This window comes from Lindgomyces ingoldianus, assembly GCF_010093535.1.
Source record: "Lindgomyces ingoldianus strain ATCC 200398 unplaced genomic scaffold BDR25scaffold_2, whole genome shotgun sequence".
NCBI lineage: Eukaryota > Fungi > Ascomycota > Dothideomycetes > Pleosporales > Lindgomycetaceae > Lindgomyces > Lindgomyces ingoldianus.
The window spans coordinates 1,557,745-1,580,234 of record NW_022985163.1 but is presented as its reverse complement, the minus strand read 5'-3'; the positions used below and the strand labels follow the sequence as shown (position 1 = coordinate 1,580,234).

At 37.4% G+C, this 22,490-nt stretch overlaps 5 protein-coding genes across 5 annotated transcripts; 4 read left to right on the top strand and 1 right to left on the bottom strand.

The window, feature by feature from the left end:
- Positions 1 to 1,493: 1,493 nt before the first annotated feature.
- Positions 1,494 to 3,745, top strand: BDR25DRAFT_276870 (uncharacterized protein; the record flags this gene model as incomplete). The annotated part of the gene is made up of 3 exons (XM_033687577.1): positions 1,494 to 1,673; positions 1,794 to 1,906; positions 1,960 to 3,745. Exons 1-3 carry the CDS (start codon positions 1,521 to 1,523, stop codon positions 3,743 to 3,745), a joined length of 2,052 nt encoding a protein of 683 aa, XP_033553985.1. The 5' UTR covers positions 1,494 to 1,520.
- Positions 3,746 to 5,004: 1,259 nt separating this feature from the next.
- On the top strand, positions 5,005 to 6,357 carry BDR25DRAFT_321610 (uncharacterized protein; the record flags this gene model as incomplete). The annotated part of the gene is made up of 3 exons (XM_033691977.1): positions 5,005 to 5,156; positions 5,237 to 5,544; positions 5,606 to 6,357. 3 exons carry the CDS (start codon positions 5,005 to 5,007, stop codon positions 6,355 to 6,357), a joined length of 1,212 nt encoding a protein of 403 aa, XP_033553984.1.
- A 204-nt stretch (positions 6,358 to 6,561) lies between these two features.
- Positions 6,562 to 7,302, top strand: BDR25DRAFT_43877 (uncharacterized protein). Its single transcript, XM_033698576.1, has one exon. The coding sequence runs from the start codon at positions 6,767 to 6,769 to the stop codon at positions 7,157 to 7,159; it is 393 nt and encodes a 130-aa protein (XP_033553983.1). The 5' UTR covers positions 6,562 to 6,766; the 3' UTR covers positions 7,160 to 7,302.
- Positions 7,303 to 8,202: 900 nt separating this feature from the next.
- On the bottom strand, positions 8,203 to 10,186 carry BDR25DRAFT_349036 (uncharacterized protein; the record flags this gene model as incomplete). The annotated part of the gene is made up of 14 exons (XM_033694498.1): positions 8,203 to 8,295; positions 8,340 to 8,402; positions 8,464 to 8,663; positions 8,706 to 8,731; positions 8,796 to 8,874; positions 8,905 to 8,958; positions 9,021 to 9,081; positions 9,349 to 9,549; positions 9,589 to 9,703; positions 9,751 to 9,787; positions 9,821 to 9,875; positions 9,930 to 9,966; positions 9,993 to 10,048; positions 10,073 to 10,186. 14 exons carry the CDS (start codon positions 10,184 to 10,186, stop codon positions 8,203 to 8,205), a joined length of 1,191 nt encoding a protein of 396 aa, XP_033553982.1.
- Positions 10,187 to 10,216: 30 nt separating this feature from the next.
- On the top strand, positions 10,217 to 10,828 carry BDR25DRAFT_349035 (uncharacterized protein; the record flags this gene model as incomplete). Its single annotated transcript, XM_033694497.1, has 3 exons — positions 10,217 to 10,444; positions 10,492 to 10,544; positions 10,633 to 10,828. 3 exons carry the CDS (start codon positions 10,217 to 10,219, stop codon positions 10,826 to 10,828), a joined length of 477 nt encoding a protein of 158 aa, XP_033553981.1.
- Positions 10,829 to 22,490: the final 11,662 nt, after the last annotated feature.

The following is a 22,490-nucleotide window of genomic DNA, read 5'->3' as shown; positions in this document are numbered from 1 at the left end:
AATTAGGAGAGGATGGATCTCATATGGGCTGTATAGAATATTCGGTTTGACTGGCTTATTGGAAGTAAGATTGTAGGCAGGAACCTTTAATTTCTGTTTCGTGGGAGGGACCATAAACTAGACAGGCAAGGCGATAGAAGGGCCATTCACTCACAAAACCAGAATTTGGCCGGTTTCACTGAGGCCTTACCTGGTCAGTACAGATTCTCAACAATATGCAAGCTTACTAACTCCACATATAATTTGCAAACTCAAAAAGCAGGTGATTTCGAGCGAGAATTCCAACCTAACATCCTCTAGTTCATCCTTCTGCGGTTTTCGTTCCTGAGATTTGGTGTCAGGATCTTTTCACCACACCATGACTGACAAGACCGCCTCCTCGCCTATGGGCGTTCTTAAAGCCATTCCCTTCGACCGCAATAAACCAATCGACAATCGTCGCCTCGAGATGCTTAAGCGTGCCCGTCTTGATAAATTCTTGATTCTGTCCAAATCTTTCGCCTCTCTCGCACTAGATATCTTCTACAAGTCGAACGTTTTCGTCATTACGGACTATGGACTCATTGCACATCGCCAACCTGATCGTGATCGCAACTTTTGGACATTAGGCACCCTTGTGCCGCCACTACCTCTTTGGCACTTCCTCCGCCACTTGAACTTTCATGTGCAACTGGATTGCAAATTTGAGATTCTAGGTCTAACTCGCAGGTTTCTTATCCAAGTCATCCCAGAGACCATTGAGGAGCTGCTAGAAAATAAAACGGGTTAGAAGGTATTGGAGAATCTTACATCGGAGGAATCGAGGGTCAGAAAGTTCCAGGCCCTAAAACTAAAGGAAGATTGCCTCCAGGTAGCGCTTTATAACCTTGAATAGAAGGACGAGACCATGGCTGGTTAATTACGGCGTTTACAAGGCCACGGGTCTTTGGAAAGATTGTGCTAGAGGCGGACGTTGTGCTTCGTGCTAGCCGGGCGGAAATTCTGGTGGGATGGAGAGTTGGACAGTCCTTGATGAAAATGGTTCGAGTTGAAGGAGGCAACACCCTAGAGCAAGGGGAAGATTCCGAGCGAGAGTTTCTGAACGAAGACCTAGGATATGTCATACTATCGAAGATAGTACGCTGGGTTTCTAGAGAACTATAGACCCGTTTGGACGGTTGGAGGACTTTGAACCCTAGCTTTTGGATACCTCCGTCTACAGCTCTTTGCGAACAGAAGTTGGAATGGATTTAGTACACCGAGCTTGCTGGAGTTCTGAATTTGGACCAACGATACCAGAGACGGCAAGAAACGTTGAAATATGATGGAACATACCTTAGATACTACGTTGCTCCCCTCATGATAGCGGCTGTTTAAAGCAGACGACGAACTACTTCTAGGGTTGACGTTGAGTGTGAGGCTAGTCTACTTTAGGAAGGCTCTCTTTGTTTTCAGCCGAGTGCCGACATGGGATGGCTTTCCCAGCCCTGGCACCAAGCCCGTTGCCCCTCACCCTACTCTCTATGCTGCCATAATATGCTATGACCAAGCGCTCAATCGACGCTACGAGTGAATCATCCCTCCTGGATTCTTTGGGTCCCCTACAGCCTGATACTCAAGAGGGGAATGGATCCTGTGAGGATGACCCTACTGCCGCTGCACTCAAGAAGGCCCGCACCTTCATGGCTACGCTGGTAAGTCTACAGCATGTTACTATGCAATATGGAATATGACAAGGGTGGAGTCTATCTGCTAAACTTCTTGCTGGAGCAAAGGAACGCGTCAATAGTATGCTAACTGCCTTTGACTCATAGGCATGTGACAACTGTCGTTTGAGGAAGACTCGATGTGATGAAGACCGTCCACGATGCGGGTATTGCAAGGCCAACAATGTGCCATGTAAATATCCTGAACCTCGGTTGACCAAGTGAGCTAGTCTTCGAAACGCGTTGTCGCTTACATCTGTTTAAACTGGTGTAGAAAGGACCAATCCATGAGCGTAGCAATTAACGCCATCAGGCGACTGGAAGGCAAGGTTGAAGATCTCACCATGGCAATCAATGCCTCGAGAACTCAGCCACAACAAGCAAATGATCATCGATCACCCCTTTCGGCGGTATCCCAGGTAAGTCTAGAGGTTCCACAAGCCCCGACGAACGGTCTCCCGCACAGTCGTGATCGTGGAACCGTCCACGAGGTTGGATTCTCTCCGCAGGCCGTGGGAGCTCCCGGGAAGGGCCCACACCCCCTCCATGAGACTCCCGGCCAAGTATCAATCTCTTTCAGCCAACACGGTGTTGCACTTTGGCCAGCCGTCAAGCAGATCTTACCACCAACCTTTGTCTCTGCGCGAGAGGCACTTGCAAAGGACTATATTGTCGAGCTTGAGACCCATAGAACCCCTCTCTGCATGACTACCAATTCCCCACTCGGCCAGCTCTCTGACTCTTGGTTGGCTGGACTTTCTCTTTCCATTATCAAAGGCCTCACCGATGCCTACTTCACAGTTTTCAACCGAAACATGCCCATTCTTGACAAATTTCATTTCTACTCCTCGACTCTCGGCCTTGCAATGGAGAATGAGTTTGGATATGACATGGAAACTTGTTTGGTGCTAAACGTGCTAGCATTAGGGTGCATGGCCGCAAAGGCGCACGAAGAGGGAAACTTTCCATTGCCATCCCGTTTGCAAGCGAGCGGGACGGGATTTATGCCCCCAGAGTGGTACAGCCTAGTACTAGACAATCCACCTGGCCTGAGATTCTTCAACGAGGCCCGCAAACGCATCGGGTTTCTCATGTGCCAGAACGATCTACAAGCGGCCCAGTTCTACATGCTTTCGACGTTTTACTACGCCCAGATACTACGGCCAATCGAATCCTGGACTACAGTCAACCGGGCAGCATTGAGTTGTATGAGCATCCTGAAGCGGGCGGAGCCGATCGATTTCGACCAATGGGAAGGAGATATGATTTCGAGAGTCTTCTGGAGTACTCTAATGTACGAAACCATCCTCATTCAAGAGCTTAATTTACCATTGTCTGGACTACAAGAATACGAAGCAGACATGCCAATCCCCAAATTTTCGCCGTATCCAAGGTCAAAGACATCTATCTCCGGACTGATCACTGATGAAGATGACTCGTTCTTCAATTTCCATTTCTTAGCCCAGGCTGCTCACCGAATTCTCCTTACTCGTATCCGATACAGTTTGTATTCCTTTGTAGAGAAAGAAGGACAACCGACTCCAGCCATCACAGCTGAAATGCATCATCAGCTTGAGCAATGGCGCACCAACCTCCCTCCCGTACTCCAGTTCACGGACCACGACAATGTAGATGACGCACCAAGCCCAGCCCATGTAATTGCGAAGGCTATGTTACGAAGCCGCTATCTCGTTGCTAAATTCCACATTGGAAGGCCCTTTCTCTACAAAGCGCTTCACGCACCGGGCCACATGAACGATGACGAATATCGAGAAATCCAAGAGGGACTGAGAGACGGCATGTATTGGCCTACGACGATGGGGCTCTGCAGACAGATGAAATCAGCTCTGCCTCTAAAGTTCGGGTGGTGCTGTCAGTGTTTCGGTCAAGTGCTGCTCTTTCACGCTGTCGCTCGGTCGCCGGATCCAAAGCTGCGGGAAACGTTGCCTGTGGGCTGGCAGGATTGGGTGAGGATTATGATGCAACTTATTGAAAGCTGCGGGGAGTATAGCCCCGCGATTGCGAAGGATGCGGACTTGTTGCGGCTGCTCTCACCGTAGGATATAGTACAGCATGTTATCACAAACCGCGGAACGTGACTAGAGTAGAGAGTCCTTCTATTAAACCCTCGCTAGAATTCGGAAGAGCATGAACAGGATGGCTACTTTCCAAACAGGACACTACTGCATATGGCTCCGGCCTGACAACAGATGCTGATGACTACGAAAACGTCAGTAAACAACCGATTCAGGAAGCAGTACACCAACGAGCGCTAATGGTAATGGCAGCTGCTTATGGATCGCTTGTCCTCCTTAGCCGACTCATCACAGGATTCGGAGAGCAGGTTCGCAGGGTCGGTTATGGGGTACCGACCTCAGAAATTTGTTGGTGGCTTACATTCCTGCAACCAGGTTCGGCATTGACCGCAAACTCGTTTCGAGTCGAGATCTCCACGGCTCGAGATTAGTAAGGCTACGATTCTGTTTGACGACGTTCAATATCGGCGGTGTCTGGTGTTCACTCGGCGATGCGCCAAAGTAACAAGAAACGAGTAGCGGTAACTGAGACCCCGCGAATAGCTCTTTTGGTCTTTGCGATGGCCAGCCTCTGTGTGTGTCCCCGGAGATAATGGGACAGCACCGCCTCATCCTTGGAGTGGAAATGAGGAAATTGACGTTCGAGATCGCCGCTTTGTGCCCCTAAATTTAGCCTCGTATTTCTCTAAGAGAGCTGCGATTGGCTGAAACAGAACATCACTGCTGACGTAACAACCTTCTTCCCTTGAAGTCAACCTTGGGAAATGAAATTGCTAGCGGCGATTGAAGAACGGGGTACTCGGATTGGGATTCACTCCTTACACGGGCGCGAACAATTTGCGCTCCCTTGGCAGCTTGGAAGAGCTTGTTTGACGCATCGCGCAAGCCAGATTCCCGATCTCCATCACATCGCGAGCTAAGCTGAGCCACGCCCGCCGCCTCCTTGAGCACCACCAATACGAGAGGAGGGGGGGGCGAGCTTGGATGTTCCCCTGACCTCCTCCCACGGCTGGACTTCTTGACTCCTTACATATCTTCTATCGCTATTTCGTTGTCGTTTCCTTGTTACACTGTTCTTTGGTCTTTCCTCTGTCACGCGTCACCGGTCATCGTCACCCACGGCTCGGCCTTCTGTTTGGGTGCAGCCTCCGCCGTCGCCGCCCCGAGCACCTGGGGCTAGGCCACGTCTCCGACAGTCCCGACCCGCGTTGGGATTCCTTGAATTCTTGTCGACAGCCGACAACCTCACGTCCGCCATTCTTTCCTAATCACCTCCCTCCACCATGTCCGCCGCCCAGTACACCGCGCTGGGGAATCTGAGCCCGCAGGGACGATGGCGTCGCGTGCTGCTCATCGCCTTAGTCCCCATGATTTGCGCTTTCATCTACTATGCCTACGAGTCGTCTTTCATCCCCCCCAGCTTCAAGCCGCTGCCGTAAGAGCCCCGCTTGGCCCTGTGCCGGGCGTGTCAAACATCAACCTCGCGACTGACATGCGCTATAGCTCCAGCTCTAGCTCCAGCGGCCTCACAAATACGTCCAGCGAAGCCTTCAACCAGGACGACCTCTCTATGGCCACCGTCATCAAAGCCCTCTACAGCCCCATATTACACCCTATCGACGCCGCAAACTTCACCGACGAGGACGGAGATGTATACCGCCTGCAGGGCGAACCTCGATTCAAGGAGAAGCTGGGAAAGAAGGTACTGATTTTGGATATCGACAGCAGACCGCTGACAGGAGAGGGACAACTTATGAACCAGGAGCTGAAGTGGAAGGGCATGCGACCGCTGTCAGCGGGCATGCTCAGCCACTACATGTTCGGTGCGCACCCACCATCAACCCGATCCTACCTTGCAAAACAAAGCTGACTCACAGGTTCCAGCCATGATCCACGGCTACGACTACAAGTTCATGCGAGCGCCCGACTATCCAGACCGCTGGGGTACCTGGGTCAAAGTCCCCATGATGAAAGAAGCGCTCAAAACGCATGACTACATCGTCTTCATGGACTCGGACGTCATGTTCCACTACCCACACCTACCCCTCGAATGGCTCCTAAACTACTGGAACATGACGGCCGACACCCTCGCCATGATGTCTATCGACCCTGACGAGCCACAAAATTACGACGCCAAGGGGAACCGATACTTGAATACGGGGTTTGTCATCGCGCAGCAGAGCAAGCGCACCCAGGATATGTATAAGGCCTGGGGCGAGTGTCCATCAGAGACAAGGTATAAAGGGTGTTCGAAGTGGAAGCTCGAATGGGCGCATGAACAAGCTGCGTTTGGAAACTACCTCCGCTACGACTTCGACCGACCCGATGATATCAAAGTGCTTCCCTGCGTGGAAGCGAACGGTGCGCCCGAGGCTACAGACCGTGGTGGCTGCAAAGGCATCTTCGTGCGGCATTTCTGGGTCGACAAGGGCTTGCTTTCGAAAGGGCTTTCCGATTCCGTGATGCAGTATTTCCTGCCGAGACTGCATCAGTTGTATCATCAACAGGCTAGCGAGAATATTATCGATACAAAGGGGTTTAAGTTGGATGGTGTAGATTTGGTAGAGATGACGGAGCAGGAGAAAGAAGAGCTGAGGAATAGTGATGGGCAGAATCAGAAAGACGAGGGGTTTTGAGGTTCGAGTGATTAAAGAGTAAAGCAGAGCGAGCGTGCAAGCATATGATACCCCCATAACCGATTCGAGGACCGCATCTCGGATTAAAAGACTTCATTCCCCGTCATTTCTGCATCCATCTCCTCTTCCCCGCAAATCGAAATTCTTTTAGCAGCAAGAGTAGCAACAGCGCAAATGCAGCTTTGGTTTCATTGGGATTTCAGAAAATAGTACGTCGTTCTCGGGATGTTACTTATCGTTGGGATTGCATTATTTGGAGTTCCTGTCAGTCGGTGGCTTTGCCTGTGGGTCTGTGGCCACATTTTCGGTCGTACCTTGTTATTTCTCTCTGGTTCTGCTCGCTCCTGCCAGCCTCCACCACGCACGACCCTCGTCATACCTCCCATCACCTACCTCGGGTCCCGAATAGATGTCTATTGATGGATGTGTCGGAATAGGAATCGTATCTTCTTACTGGCAGCTGGGCGGCAGGATTATTGTAATATTACACAACATACTTGGGGCGTGTTTAGGAAGCGGGTTTTTTTTAGTCGGAGCATCGGGAGCTGGTATCGTTTCTACCTATCTTTTTACATGCGTAAGGAAAGCATGTTTGGTTCGTAAACTCATGGTTCGTAAACTCTTGGGAACAAGATGCTCATCTAGTACAAAAAAAACACCATCTTTTTCCCCTTTCCCGGACGCATGGGCTTTCTTGTGGCGGGAAGCGGGCGAACACGGTGGCGATAGTGCAGCCAACAGGTTTTGGATTTGGAGACTCAATTTTGGTCCGTCTTGCGCGAGCGATAGATCAAGCGATTGAATGTCCGCAGCTTTGGGTAGCTAGCCGGTGGGCTGGCTTGCTTTTGGTTACTTGTTGTCAGTGGCCTGGGAGGGCTAGAGGCTAGAGTGTTGTAGAGTAGCATATTTAAAAGTCCCTGGGAGAGGAGTGTTGGCAATTCAACATGTTTCCGCAGCTTGAGAGTGTTTATGAGTGTATATGTTGATTAGTAATGCGAGGGTGTGGGCGAGAGTTTGAGGATGCGGACGGTGTTAGGAGGGGTGGAATGGGATGAGGTGCTTGCGGGATATGTGGTGTATGGTGAAAGAGATGGTAGTTATGCGGGAAGTGAGTGGTTGTTGTAGAGATGGGGGTGAGTTGAGAGAGGTAAAGAGGGTATTGGGGATTGCTGGCAACCCATGACAAGGAGGCTGGTGCTCCTGTGTCGCATCGCACATTCCATCCGTTCTTGTGGTCTTTCCTATTCCTTCCAGTAGAGTGAAGATCGGCGTGGGTCAAGACAGAGTAACGCCTGGAAGTTGTTTCTCCTCAGCTCCACGAAGGTTGGTCCTCTTGTGTCCATTGTACGTTTCAGCAAGTATTACTCTGCACCTTGTCTATACTATAAAATCACTCCGAATATGTTGTGACTGAAATTGGATTCGGATACGCAACTAACCAAAAACACCAGGTGTGACAAGTAGAGGGTGCTAACGGAACATTATGAGGGGGAAGGTATTATTAGAGCAGTAGGTCTCTGTTACCAGCGTTGCAATCGACGGAGTCTGTGGTTGTCTAACACTATCGCAAGGTATTGGTAGAGTCAAAAAGAGATGCAGGTTTGGAATATTGTTGGTACAACACCGGGAGTGTATATTATTAGGTCATAGGCGTTATGGCAGCCGCACCTACCCGTGTACCACTTTTGCTCTTAATTCGCTGTCTTCAACCGTTCATGTCGCTATCATGTGACTCTCCAACACTTGTTGCTAAGGTAGCAATATTGTCTAGGCTAATTAATTATTTTAGCAAGCATTGTCCTACACCTTCTCTATTCTATGTCAGCATTATCATCCTCATCAGTTTCACTTAGTTTTCGGCCTCACCGACAAGTAGTACAAATTCCTTTCACTTTCACCTTCAGCCTTAACCTGCTTTGCTTCTTGTGCGTTTTTCCTCTATCACACTCGTCCACCCCATGATCATCCTCCTAACTACTCACTGAATTCCTAGCTCCATAGAATATCTTCGTAAAATTGAAGGCGGAGGCGTCGCCTTCAAGTAGCTACAAAGGGTGACAATCTATGGACGTAACGTTTAATAACTACCATGACGGGTATCTAGACGAATGGATAGCCTTGACGATGGCGCAACGGGGAGATGGCGTGGCTTTCGAGTGCAAGGGGGATACTTTGTTTGAGGATGCAGGCCTGCATTTGGAATCGGGGGTATCCAAGTGGCTGAGAAACTGGTGAGAGATAAGGTGAAATTCGGAGGAAATCTGAGATAGAAAAGCGTTTCAAACATATGTTTTTGAATGTGAATGCTGTGGCTCAGATATAGGACTAAATTTTTGTTCTCTAGACACGGCGGTTAATATATACAACGATCAGGCTTCGGTTTGTCGTCCTTTGTGTTCTAGGGGATGATATTCTGCTTAAGGGCACAAAAGCGTGACTATATATTCGGCCTAATTCCTAGCTTTCTCATGCCAATATACGCACACATAGCGATAATTACAAGAACACATCCATACCCTCAGGAGCTACCCACGACCTTAGACTGACGATATGGGGAGAGACAGTCGGCGAAGACGTACGTTGGGACCGCGATGGCGAAGGCTACAATATATAGGGATCAAATATTGCTAGAACCTGCCCAGTTTACCCTTTCTCTTCTTTACGCAACGTCTTAACATTCACCTGATACTGTATGCAACAATCTATCAACGCTCCTCCTGAGCTCTATCCCTTGTTAGTAGAGTCACCGTGACAGTTATACAAGAGACATAAAATAAACTATTAAACTAAAATAGCGTAGAACAAGCCTGCTTATGTACCTAGTTAATAGTAGGCTAAAATGCGCTTTTTGCAGCTCGCCCTCGACTGGAAAGCCTGTTTAGCTAACTAAAATTTTATATTAGTTCTCTAGAGGCCCCTACATTCTTATACGACTCCCGGGTACTCTTACTATCTAAGAGATCCCTCTACTTAATTAGGTATTGCCTGGACCTTCCGCAACGTCTCTAGCTCGAATTGCGACGACGACTGCCTCTCTGATAGGTCGAAGCCGTCATCGTCGTCTTTATTAACCACTGTAATGACCTGCAACAACGAGTGTACAGAGTCAGACTCGTTGCTCGGTGCGCTATGCCGCTGCTGTGAATATCTCATGCACAATATAAAGGTGCTCGATTGAAAAGGGCTTCCCGACTAGCCTGGAAAGTGAGCAGCTACTTGATCTTAGTCCACGTTCATCCTATTCTTGTACGCGATTAAGCGGGCGTCGTCCGATTCTAGCCACAGATTTCCCTCGCTATCTTTCGTCCTTGGAAAGGCTGTTGGTGAGGAATAAAACCAAGTTGCGCTACCTGTCCTAGCCCTAGACAGTTAACAGCGCTAGGATGATGTTACATTTGGCGCGTGAATACAATCGTGTGATTATTAGGGTCTTATCGCGTATGCCCCGCTAAGAATATCCCACTGAATGCTGAGCTTGAGCATACCCTTACGTAAGGTGTTTCAATCCCTCGTTTTATCTAGAAGGATTCGAGCATCGGACACTTAAATTCAGCCCCTTTCCCCTACCTTACTGGTTCCTTTCCGTGGGACAGTGGAATGGCATCTGCGCTTCAACCTTTTACCACTTAACCTACGACTCAGAAGCGAAGAGAAACTCTCCTTTATGCCTTGTTATGATATAAATTTTATCCTATACGCCGGCATGTCTTCCTACGAACAGCCACGTACCATCTTTTATGCCCTTCTCGCTCTTAGCCTCCACGTAATTGCCTACGCCTCGGATCTTGACACCGTTTCCTGAAATTTCGGAAACAACAATGCACACCATGAAGCGCCTCTTATAAGCGCAGACGATCCGATGCGAGTCCATGGATGGTACATTATCCATCTACGTCCTGGTCATACAATGGAGAAGCACTCTGAAGCTGTTGGAGTGGACATGGAAACCTATTCGCACGGAGTTCTGGATACCGTGTATCCGAACAACGTGGCATATCTGGGAAGAGATATTGATAAGGATTTACTGAAGCGGGTTCGAGAGGATCCTGGGGTTGAGTCTGTAACTTGCGACGCCCGACTGCCGCAGGTGAAGGAGTGAGATGCTATGAAAATGTCTGCCTTGAAATTGCACAGGAAGTCTCACGTTTCCTCAAATCTGGCGTAAAGACAAGCTATACCAGCGGCAAGTTCGACCTGACGAACATATAAGAGATAGAAGATACTTAGAAGTTGATTATCTAACTTCCTGATTCACTAAAATTTCATCATGCTCAGCATCGTCTTGCTTTTTGGGACTCTGGTGAAGCTCACCTGGACAACTCCGGCACCTTTTTACGGAGATTCACACCACCACAATGCACTCATTAGGGACTCTTACACTGTGAAGTTAGGCAAAGGTCACACTCTCCACGATCATTGGCATAACATTGGGGTAAGCGAACCGGACTTTCGCCTCTCGTCAAAAAGCTAGATCAGTGTTTCTCTGCTCTGTCGTGGCCTTCTAGAGGGTATTTGCTACTTTGTGTTTTGCCCAATTCTAGTTGAGCTGCGCTAATGCATAATTCGGGGTATAGAAAAACCTCTCTAACACTTCGGCTTCTTTCCAGTGTGTCTAACTGTTAGTTACGGAGCCTTTTAGAGGCTGTATAGTACAGTTACAGAAGAAGAGGCTGTCACTAACTAACTGTACAGAGGAGATAACGTTAGTGTGCAGTTAGAATACAGTAACTAAAGTATATTAAAGTATTATAAAGTAATTGCGCTAAAGCTAAAAACTATACTTAACGTACTTCACAGGCAAGTTGCTCACACACCTAAGTTGCTTACTTTTGCTAAGACTCTACTAAACTACTTTTCCTACACTAATGCGTTCCTAACAACACTACTTAAACGCGCTAAAAGAATGTTAGATATAGCTTACACTCTAAGCTTTTAAATAAGACATAAAACTTTTAAAGAAACATGCTGCAGCTATGTATAAAGTCTCTTAAAAGATAATAAATAACTATAGCGCTAGACAACTTTTATAAGCTAATTCTATAGCTAACTTATAAAAGCTAGGTAATAAAAAGAAGTAGATAATTATTAAGACTATACTTAAGCTATATATGTAAGAATTTTCCCCTTAGATAGCATTTATAGCTAATATAGCTAATTCTTTACATGCTAAGCATAATCTAGGCTATATTAGCATAAACTAGCCTAGTATGTTTATAAAGTGTTATTTAAAGCTTAAAGTAAAGTTTTAAGTGTAAGTATAGTTAATAAATATTTAGCCTATAATAAAGCCTGTTTTACTAAAGTTATATGTGTTATTATTCTAGATGCTATACTTAGCTTTAATATTCTTTATAAGGCTAAACTTGCCCTAAATTACTTTAAGACCCTTATAGAGGACTCTCTTATAGTTATACTACGTGTAAATGTTACTTTAAGGTCTAGATAACGCTTTTTAAACGTACTAGGCTAGTTTATGCTAACATAGCCTAGATTACACTTAGCGTGTAAAGAATTAGCTATATTAGCTATAAATGCTATCTAAGGGGAAAATCCTTATGCATATAGCTTAAGTATAGTCTTTGTTGAATGGGCTCTGACAGCTAGCTGCTTATGGTATGAGCACTTAAGTAGCAAGAGTAAGAGTGGTGTACAGTGTGCACAGCGTACAGGGTAGGTAAGGTGAGGGCAACATGTTTCTAGTTCTATTGCTCTTATCTTTCCTCTATATAGAGGAAAAAGAGAGATATCTAGATGTTTGCGCACAAAGGTTTGCGCATAAGCATTATGTAACATAGATATGTAATCCTGCTTATGCGCAATTATTTATATCTAGGCTGCAACACTGCTGCTATATACAGACACTAGCAACTTTTTTTTTTATCTAAAAAGTTACTTTTTATATATGTTACCTCTTTTTTACTTATGTAGGTTTATTTAATTATGTTCTGCTTTTACTTTACCCTATTTATTAAAACTTGCCTTAGTAATGCTATACATTAAGATAAGCTAGTTGCGCTATATAAATAGCTTTATAAATAGTATAAAGTGTTTTAGGCTATTATTATCTAGCCTTTATGCGCTTACTTTATAAGTAATTTAGTAGTATATAAACTGTTTTATGCAAAGTTTTATGCTAAAATAGTGTAAAATCTTTATGTAGGCAGGTGCGTAAGAAGGTGTATATAATAAGGTCTTTTTTTTTTCTTTACTTTTTTTTCTTTATTTTTTACTTTCTAAGCTTTACTATACTATTCTCTAGCTCTTTTCTTTTTTTATACAGTGCTAACAGTAACAGATACTCCTGCCTGCACACACACACACACACACACATAGAGAGAGAGAGAGAGAGATGTCTCTCTAGCCTTCCTCCTCTACCTCTAGCGCTGTCAGTGCAGGCGTCTTTAACGTCCTTGTGCAGTCTAGCAGCCTAGGGCGCATTTGTGTTACTTTTTTAACTAGTTTTACTACTAATTAGCAGTTTATTTAGTGTCTTAGCATAAATATATAAATCCTTTAGCTCTTCTGCTTTCTCTTTGTACAAAATACTAATTATAAATAGGCTAAAAAGTAGCATGTAGCAGCTTTACTATTTTATAATATTAATGTTATCTTACTTACTAGCACTAATCTGCAGCTATAGGCAGCAAAAGTTATGTGTTATAAAAGGTACTTTTATGTAGTTTTAGTCTAAAGTTATAGTTAAGTCTTAGTAACTTTATATGCTTATTATTATAGTAGCACTACTAGTGCCTTTTTTTTTATTAAGTGTTATGTGTTAGCTAACTTCTAGGCTAATGCCTATACTTTATGCGTATAGCAGAGCTGTGGTCTGCATTGTAACTATTATATATAAGGGGTAGTAGCTTTTTCTTCTTTTATATATTAAATAAATAGACTGTTTTTTTTACATATTCTTCTCTTCTAATCTTATAATAGGAAAAATAAGTGTGTATAATAAAAAAAATAAAAGAGATAAGCTTTATATAAAAGTGTTATTAGTCTAGTTAGTCTAGAGCATCTTTGCACATAAGATCTAGCTAGTCTACAGATGCTTTTATCTAGACAGAGAGGCAGTTAGTTAGGACTAATAATTAAAAAGCTTAGTTTAGTGTTTTTTTTATATATGCATTTACTAAGTTATTTTTACTATTAATTTACTTTATTTTAGTAATTTCTTTTTTCTTGTATAATTTACAAAGTAATATAATGTTAATTATAAGTTACTTTTTACTAGTAGTGCCTAGCTTAATAAGGTAATTATATAGAGACCTTAAATCTATATAGATTACTACTAGAATTAGTAGCAGTTTAAGTGTTTATATAATTTACTATAAAGTTATACTAAAAGTAATTATATTATTAAACCCTTTAACTATTTTATATAGTTTACTAGTAAAGACACTCTTAGTTACTCTTTTACACTTTGTAGAATTCTAGTGTATAATATTACCTAGTATTTTAAAGTAGTTACTTTACTTTATATAGTTTTTATTACTTAATATAATTAAAAATCTTAGCTATAAGCTAAGGTTCTTATTATTAGTAAATAATTTATCTATAAAGATAAACAGCTTTACATAATTAAGCTATAATAGTAAAAAAGTAAGACTATGCTTACTATTATCTATTTACTATTAGATTTATACATTAAGTGTGTTAATATTATTATGTAAAAAGTCTATAGTTTGTGCAGTAATAAAAAGGTTAAATACTACCTTTAGTTAATACATAGATGTAATATATGCCCCTCTTATATATTACTTAATATATTATTATGCAGCATCTTTATTCTTTAGGTTAATTATATAAAAGTAGCTTACTTATCTTTTTTAAGTAAAAACTACTATGTTATGTGTAAGTTTAATTCTTCTACTATTAAACTTAATAGGCTGCTTCTCTACTAAAATAGTCTTACTTTTTATATAAAACTTTACTTTTTATAGTTTTTTCTTTTTTTTTTATGTAAAATCTTTTGTTATAATACTTAAAGTGTTATCTATTTATAGGCTAGTAATACTAAAAGTGTGCTCTTCTTTATTAGTAATTAAGAGGTAAAGGTTATATAAAAAAATGTATATACACAGCTTTTTTTTATAGTAGTTATAGTATGTTTTAAACTAATACAGTCCTAATTAGTAGCTCTATATAAAGGTTGTACAACCTAGAGTATTATATTTAGTAGAAAGCTCTAGCACATCTTCTTTAGTAGCTTTATGTACAGTGTGCACATAAGCTTATCTATTAATTAAATGTATACTTATGTAATATTATATAGTTTAAAATGCATTTTATACATAGCTTTTAGGCTTACTTTTATAGCTAAGAGTAGTCTCTAGCTTATTTTTTAAATAGTTAGTAACTAAGTAAGAATTTTTTTTTTTTTTATTTAAGTAGCTAGTAAACACTAGGCAGAATTTTTTATATAGTTAGGTTGTTTTACCTTTTACTTTTTATATAAGGTAAAAGTTAAAAATCTAACTTTTATGCTTTATTAAGTTATACACTATAACTTTAAAAGTGCTGTTAGTAATTAAAGTGTTTATTTTTATATAGTTTAATTTCTTAAATAGCTTTTTAAGTGTAGTAATTACACTATCTATATAAAGCTTAATAAATAAGGCCTAATTATTCTTTTTTTTCTAAGTTAGAAATACTTAGTCTAGACTTTATATAAGTTTCTTTTACCTTTTACTTTTTCTAGTATTTATATTTTCCTTTTGCACTAGTGTAGCATTACTATCCTAAAAGGCTTAGTTTATAGTAGGCTTTAGTTCTACTTTTATAATATTTTTATAAAGTAGTTTTTTTTTTTTTTTCTTTAAAAAATCTTTTTATATAGAAATTAGTTTATCTAGGTTATTTATTATAAGTAAGTTGTCTTTTTTTTTTTTTTATAGTATAGTTTAACCTATGTACATTAAAGCTTTAGTAGGCTATTTTTTCTTTTAATAATAATGTTTCCCCCTTTAATGCTTTTAATTTTATATAGGCTAGTCTAGCCTTTTTTCTCTTTTTATGCTATAATCTTTAAGCTAAGAGGGAAGTTAAAAACTTTATGTGTTATAAAGCTATTATAAGTATTAATTATATAATTAATGTTTACTTTTATATAGTTTTTTTAAAGTATCTTTATTACCTTTTATACAGCGCTTGCTTATGTAATAATATCTAGTAATAGTAAAAAGTCTAGGTTAATTCTTAAGTATGCCTTAAAGACTAGCAGTGTAGGTACTAGACTGTGTAGGCTAGCTGTGTTGTTTAGAGCCTTAACTGCTATCTATAGAATAGCCTTATTATCTGTACAGTTACCTAGCTTAGTCTTTAGGATGTTAAACACTTATTAAAGAGGTGCATACGCGCGCTTAACCTTTCTAACTGCCTAATGTGCTTCTATAGGCATCTGCCTATATGTAGCTTTTATAATTTTTACACAAGCTTAAAAATTTTTTAAAGTAAAGTTTATACTAAAGTTATACATAATATAGTCTAAAGGTTCTTAATAAGTGTTAATCTAGCATTTACATAGTGCATCCTAGGTATCTTATGTAGACATAAATTTTAGAAATGTAGCAGCCTAAAATAATGTGTTTACATTAATAACATATAAAACATCTTTATTATTAATTTATATAACATTAATAATAACTTTATAGTTAAAGTAAGTGTTATTTTTAATTATAAACTTAAATTTTTATAAGGCCTAGTTATATAATTAGTAAAAGTAGCAGAACTTCTTAATCTTTTCTAGCACTACAGCATTAATGTTGTAGCTAGCGCTAGTTAGCATCTTCTAGAGTCTCTTTATGCAGGGGTGTCTAAATTAGCAGTAAAAGTAGTAGAGTTTTAATTTAGTAAAAAAAGACATAAATTTTTTCTTACTAATATTAAAAAAAAAGTGTCTTTATTTTTATATAATAAAAATAGTAGTTTTATTTTTATATATAATAACATTTAAAACATTATTAAAGTATGCCCTAAGTTAGTTAGCATCTGCTAGTAATAGCAGAAATAGTGTTAAAGTCTTTAGAATATAGTATGTAACTAAACTAATTAGGTTCTAGATTTGTATAGTACTAATTAATCCCTTTAGTGTCTAGCCTTTAAAGCTAATATTTATTTAGCTAGGTGTTTAATTAATTTCTATATATAAGTTCTTTTATATATACACCTTAAGTTAAGACTTGCTAACAGTAAAGATCTTTACTACACTTATATTTTATAGTTTGCCTTAGTATACTATACAGTATTTATTATTAAGAATAAACTGCTTAGCATATTTCTTAGGTTTAATGCTGTAGATGTCCTTTTCTGTTATATAGTGTAGATAAGTAGTAAAGGTAAAGTAGTTAATAGCTTTTTTAGTATTCTTACTCTTTTATTTTATTTTTTTTATATTATGTAAATTATTCTTTTCTTTAGAGTAACTTTTAAAGTCTTAGATATACAAAGTAATAGCTTTATATAATAAAGTTTTATTATAAAAATTTTTATATAAAGCAACATACTAGTTTTTTACTTATATATAGTTATTATAAAGGTAGTTTAATAACTAACATCCTTTCTTATAGCAGACAAAGCACTTCTTTATTTATGTGCAGTTATCTCTAGATTATAGCCTAAACCTAAATAAAAATCTTCTATGTTGTTTTTTTTTACATAAAGAGAGGCTTCTTTCTTATTATGTAAACTCTTATTATGCAGAGTTACATTAGTAGTCTATATAGTATACATTAGGCAGTTTCTAAAGGTATTAGTTTACTCTTTAGTTTATAGTAACTTAAAGTAATGCTTATAGGTTACTAAATAAGGCTTTATATAAAAGCTTAATAGTAAACATAGCATGTTCTAGTTCTAGTTATTCTTAATAGGCTTATATAATAGTAGTGTGTAGTAAAACATTCTTTTAAAATTTTATTTTTAGTGCTTTTTATATAAGTGTAAGCTTATTAATTATTATTTTAAAAACTTTATATAAACTCTTATTAAAGTTCTTTTATTAGTATTATATAAAAGTTATTATTATCTAGTTTGTCTAGTACTAGCTATAGTTTATATTAGTGTTAAAGTAACTACTTAAGGTGTTATATAAATGCTTCTAGTTATGTCTAGGGCCTATGCTGTGCATATAGTACATATTTGCCTAACTTTTTAGAATATTTAAAAAGATGTCTATGTACTAAGTTTCTTAAATATCTAGCTATTAACATAGATTAATAAAGATTTTTATTTTATTTATAAAAATGTTATATAGTTAACCTATATAGTTATTATTTTTTTTATGCTTTTTAAAATTATATAATTTTATCTGCTAGAAGTTTTTCTTTAGCAGTTTCCCTTTAGAGTAGAAGTTTATACAGGTTGTAATGTAGTATAGATTGTGCAGGTGGTATTAGTGGTGCATACACTACTGCAGGCGGTGGTGTGTACAATTAAGGGTGTGGAGCAGGCGTTAGGTAGGGTAGCATGTATTGTTTATACAGTAATTAGTGTAGTGCTAGCTAAGGTGTAGGAGCAGGTAATGCTAGTATATTTAGTGTTAATAGCAGCATTATGTTTAGTCTACTTCTATGCAGAGCCTTATATAGTAATAAAGGTTACATATAAAGCTTTTTTAGTGTAATTACTTTTTTTTATGCTATATTATACAGCTTTTAGGCTTAGGTACCTTTAGTGCCTAGCTATAGTGTAATTCCTTTGTCCTTTAGCACTTATATAAGCTTCCTTTTAAATATATAGCTAAGTGCTAAGAAGTCTTATAGTGTTTATTTTTTAAAATTTTCTATGTACACACTTAGAAAAGTAGCGCCTTTTTAAGTTATTATACATAGATTAGTAATTATGTAACTTATGTATAATTAAGTTTATAAGCTTATTAGAGCTTTTAACATGTTAATCTTATTATTCTAGTACTCTAGGCTAGTCTTATTTTATAGTGTTGCCTCTAATATCCCTATATCTTTTATAAGTTATTTATATAATAGGAATTATTTCTTATTCTTTTTATTATTACACAGAGTTATTAGTTACTAATAGAATTTTATTATAATAGTATAGTTAATTACTTTTCTAGTAAATTACACAGGTACTGCTGTTATCTAGCTGCTAGGTTGTGCAGCTTTAATAGCTTTAGTGTGCGCCTTACACTATCTCCTTCTTACTTTATACAGTAGCAGAGCTTGCTGTGCAATGCAAAGGATTAATGTGCTATTGTCTAGCTGCTAGGTTATGCAGCTTTAGTAGCTTTAGTGTGCGTCTTACACTATCTTCTTTTTACTCTGTACAGTAGCAGAGCTTACTATATAATATAAAGAATTAATCTGCTATCCTAAGAGATAAGTAACTAAATAAAGTACCTTATAAGGTGTAGGTGCTTTGTTGTTACTCTTTCTAGAGAATAAGTAACAAAATAAAGTACCTTATAAAGTGTAAGTACTTTATTATTACTCTTACTAATTTACAGTTAATTAAATTAACTACTAATTAGTGTTAAATAGGCTCTAATAGCTAGCTGCTTATAGTATAAGCACTTAAGTAGTAAAAGTAAGAGTAGTATATAGTGTGCACAGTGTACAAGGTAGGTAAGGTAAGAGCAACATGTTTCTAGTTCTATTACTCTTATCTTTTCTCTGTACAGAGGAAAAAGAGGGATATCTAGATGTTCGCGCACAGAGGTTCGCGCACGAGCATCATGTGACATAGATACGTGATCCTGCTCGTGCGCGATCGTTCGTATCCAGGCCGCGACGCTGCTGCTACGTACGGACAGTCTTAATAATTATCTACTTCTTTTTATTACCTAGCCTTTATAAGTTAGCTATAGAATTAGCTTATAAAGGTTGTCTAGCGCTATAGTTATTTATTATTTTTTAAAAGACTTTATATATAGCTGCAGCATGTTTTTTTAAAAGTTTTATGTTTTATTTAAAAGCTTAGAGTGTAAGCTATATCTAACATTCTTTTAGCGCGTCTAAGTAGTGTTGTGGGGAATGCATTAGTGTAGGAAGGGTAGTTTAGTAGGGTCTTAGTAAAAGTAAGCAACTTAGGTGTGTAAGCAACTCGCCTGTGAAGTACGTTATAATAAGAAAAATTATGTTACTTTTTATATAAATTTTCACTTATTACACTTGTTATAGCTGCTAAGCTAAGAATCTAATATATAACTAGGTTACCTATACTATAAAGCTTAGGCTTCTACTACGCTTTAATCACGCCTTTAATACTATAATTACTTTTAGTAATATTTAAAAAGAGTTTAGAAGCGCTAGATTAGTTTTATATAAGTTAAAATTAGTTATAATAAGCGTTAAAGTTTAGCTACACACTCTATTATTACTTTCTATTAATAATAAGCGTTAGCAATTGTAAACTCTAAGTAATACTTTGTAATTGTCACGGTATCCTCCCCAGATCCCAGACATAACTGTATTGGACGCGTACTAGAGTATTATTAGTGCACGTCTGACACAAACATGACATAACACAGACATAAACTTAAGTATAAACTGCCTTAACACTAACTAAACCTAGAACAGGCTTAATTTATACCTAAAGTGCTTAGACTTTTAAGCTAAGTATTTAATTACTAATTTCCTCTTAAACTTTCTTATTTCTTACATAATGTCTTGTACCTACTATAATACCTTACATAGTAATTAAACTAGACCTCTATAAAGCTCTATAACCTTACTTATGCATAATTATAATATTATATTATGTTAAAACTTTAGCTAAGAATAGCCTTTAAATCTAATTTAATAAGCTTAGTACTTACATAACTCTAAGCTATTAAAGTAAGCTAAAAAGCTTTTTAAAAAGCACTTACTTTATAAAAAAGCTGCTATATTATAAGCTTTAAAGCTTTTTAAAAAGACTTTAAAAAATAGCTTTATGTTATTAAGTAGTCTGTTTCTGCTTTAACTTTTATTATAGTAGTAGAAACTAAGAACTTACTAGCCTTAAAGCTTACTTAAAAGTCTAGAGATAGCTTAACTTTTTTCTACTTAACACTGCCTATAACTTATAACTTTTTTAACTTAGTAATAAAATTTAACTAACTCTTTAATCCTCTGCTGTTTAATAGAAAATAAAAAGACCTACCTTTCTTTTTACACAAGCTTTAATATAAACTTAAAGGAAATATAGACTAATTCCTTTTTAAATGCTTTTAGTTACTATATGCTTACTTTTAACTTAACTATAACATAACAGCCTTAATTAACTTACTAATAAATAAAGATATTATTAACCTAGATTAATTTATAGTGTTCTTATAAGTAACTTATAGAAACCTAAATAAAAAGTTAACAGCTTTAAGTTACCTAAACACTTTATAATAAAAAAAAAAAGCTTTACTTTACACTTTACTAAGTTCTACTAACTTGCATCTAATATAGGCCTAAATAAGATAGGTCTAATTATAGCCTTATATAACTCTCTTTTAACTAAACTGTAACATGCTATAGTAGAAGAACCCCTTTTAAATAACCTTAATGTGTATGCAAACCTAATTGCTACCTATAATAATAATATAAGGTTCCTCCCTGTACAAGCTTTAATACGCCCCTAAACTAGCGCAGTTATAAATAAGGACCTTAATATAATAAAAATTAATTTAAATTATGCTCTAGTTAGTTTTAGAAAGCATAAAGATTATAAAAAAAAAAGTTAATACTTTAAGTGTAGTAAGCATAGTTATATTTTTTAAAACTACTTTATTCTTCTTTTTTAAGTCTGTATAAGTAGTGCTGCTAGCACTTATTAAAAATTTTTACTATTTTAATTTTATTTTTATAAGGGCTTTAACTTATATTTAAGCTTTAATCTTTTTTACTACTCTTAACATAGCCGCAGCTATAGCAGTAGGAGCCTGCAAAAAGGCTTGTCCTAAAGCTAAGTTGCCCTCTAAGACTAATTTAACACTAGATCTCTGCTAACTTATAAGCTAAGTCCCCTACTAATAACTAGAAGTACTAAGTTAATATTTTTATATATTTATAATAAGAAACTATATTAGCTTTAATATAAGCTCTTATTAACTTAAAAGTAAATAGTATAAGTTATATTAATAAAAAACTAGCGTGTAAACTAAATCTTTAATTAACACTACTTACCTAAATAATTTACTTAACTAGATTTAATAAAAAATAACTTAAAAAAGTTTTATCTTTTATACTATAACTATTATAATTACTTACTAACACTATAAGAAGCAGATTAAGCTTTATGTAATAAACATAGAATGTTATAACCTAATCCTAGAATAACTATAGCTGTATTAGCATAAGGTTGCCTTTAATTACTAAGAGTAAGTTCTAAACTTTAACTTTTTCTAATGCTAAGATATATGCTTACACTTACACCTAAACAACACTTAAATAGCACTTAATATAAAAGGTTTTTAAACTTACTTCTTAATAACCTAGAAAAGAACTACTTAAGTAAAGCTAATAAGCTAAGCCTTTTACTAAAATAAGCTATGTAAAATAATTTAATAACTGCTTAAACTTAAAAAAAAAAGCCTTTAAAAAACTTTTACTTACTTAATTTAAACATAAACTAGAACTTAAATAGTAAATAGACATCTGCTACATAGAACCTGCTCTGTTTATAACTCTAGCTTAATAACTAGATTATAAAATCTACGCAGTTATAATTTCTAATATAGACTAAGCTTTAGCTTTTTAAAAATACACTAACTTAAAAATAATAGTCTCTTAAGACTACTATAACTTGTTACATGTTTTCTTTTAAGACAAGTCTAATAAGCTTTTAATATAACATCTATATAATTACTAGATAACCTTTAAGCCTAGTAAACAACCTAGTTATAGGCTACTATATAAAATGTTACTAAATAAATTAAAAGTGCTTTAAAAATACTTTAATAAAAACTTAAAAAAAAAGTTTATTTAAGCTAGCTTCTTACTAGTAGTGTTACTTATACTATTTATAAAGAAACTTAGAAGTAGGCTTTAATTCTATGTTAACTACTAAGAACTAAACACTATTACTATTAAAAACTAATACTTAATTCTTCTTTTACAGGAAACTTTAAGCTAACTAAGTAAAGTAAAGTATTTTATAAAGTTAAATATTATTACTACCTTTAATAAGCTAAGAATAGTAAAAGGTAA

Bases quoted from the DNA above. Each gene is read 5' to 3' on its own strand.
- BDR25DRAFT_43877 (XM_033698576.1), top strand. From the start codon at position 6,767: ATGTCTATTGATGGATGTGTCGGAATAGGAATCGTATCTTCTTACTGG.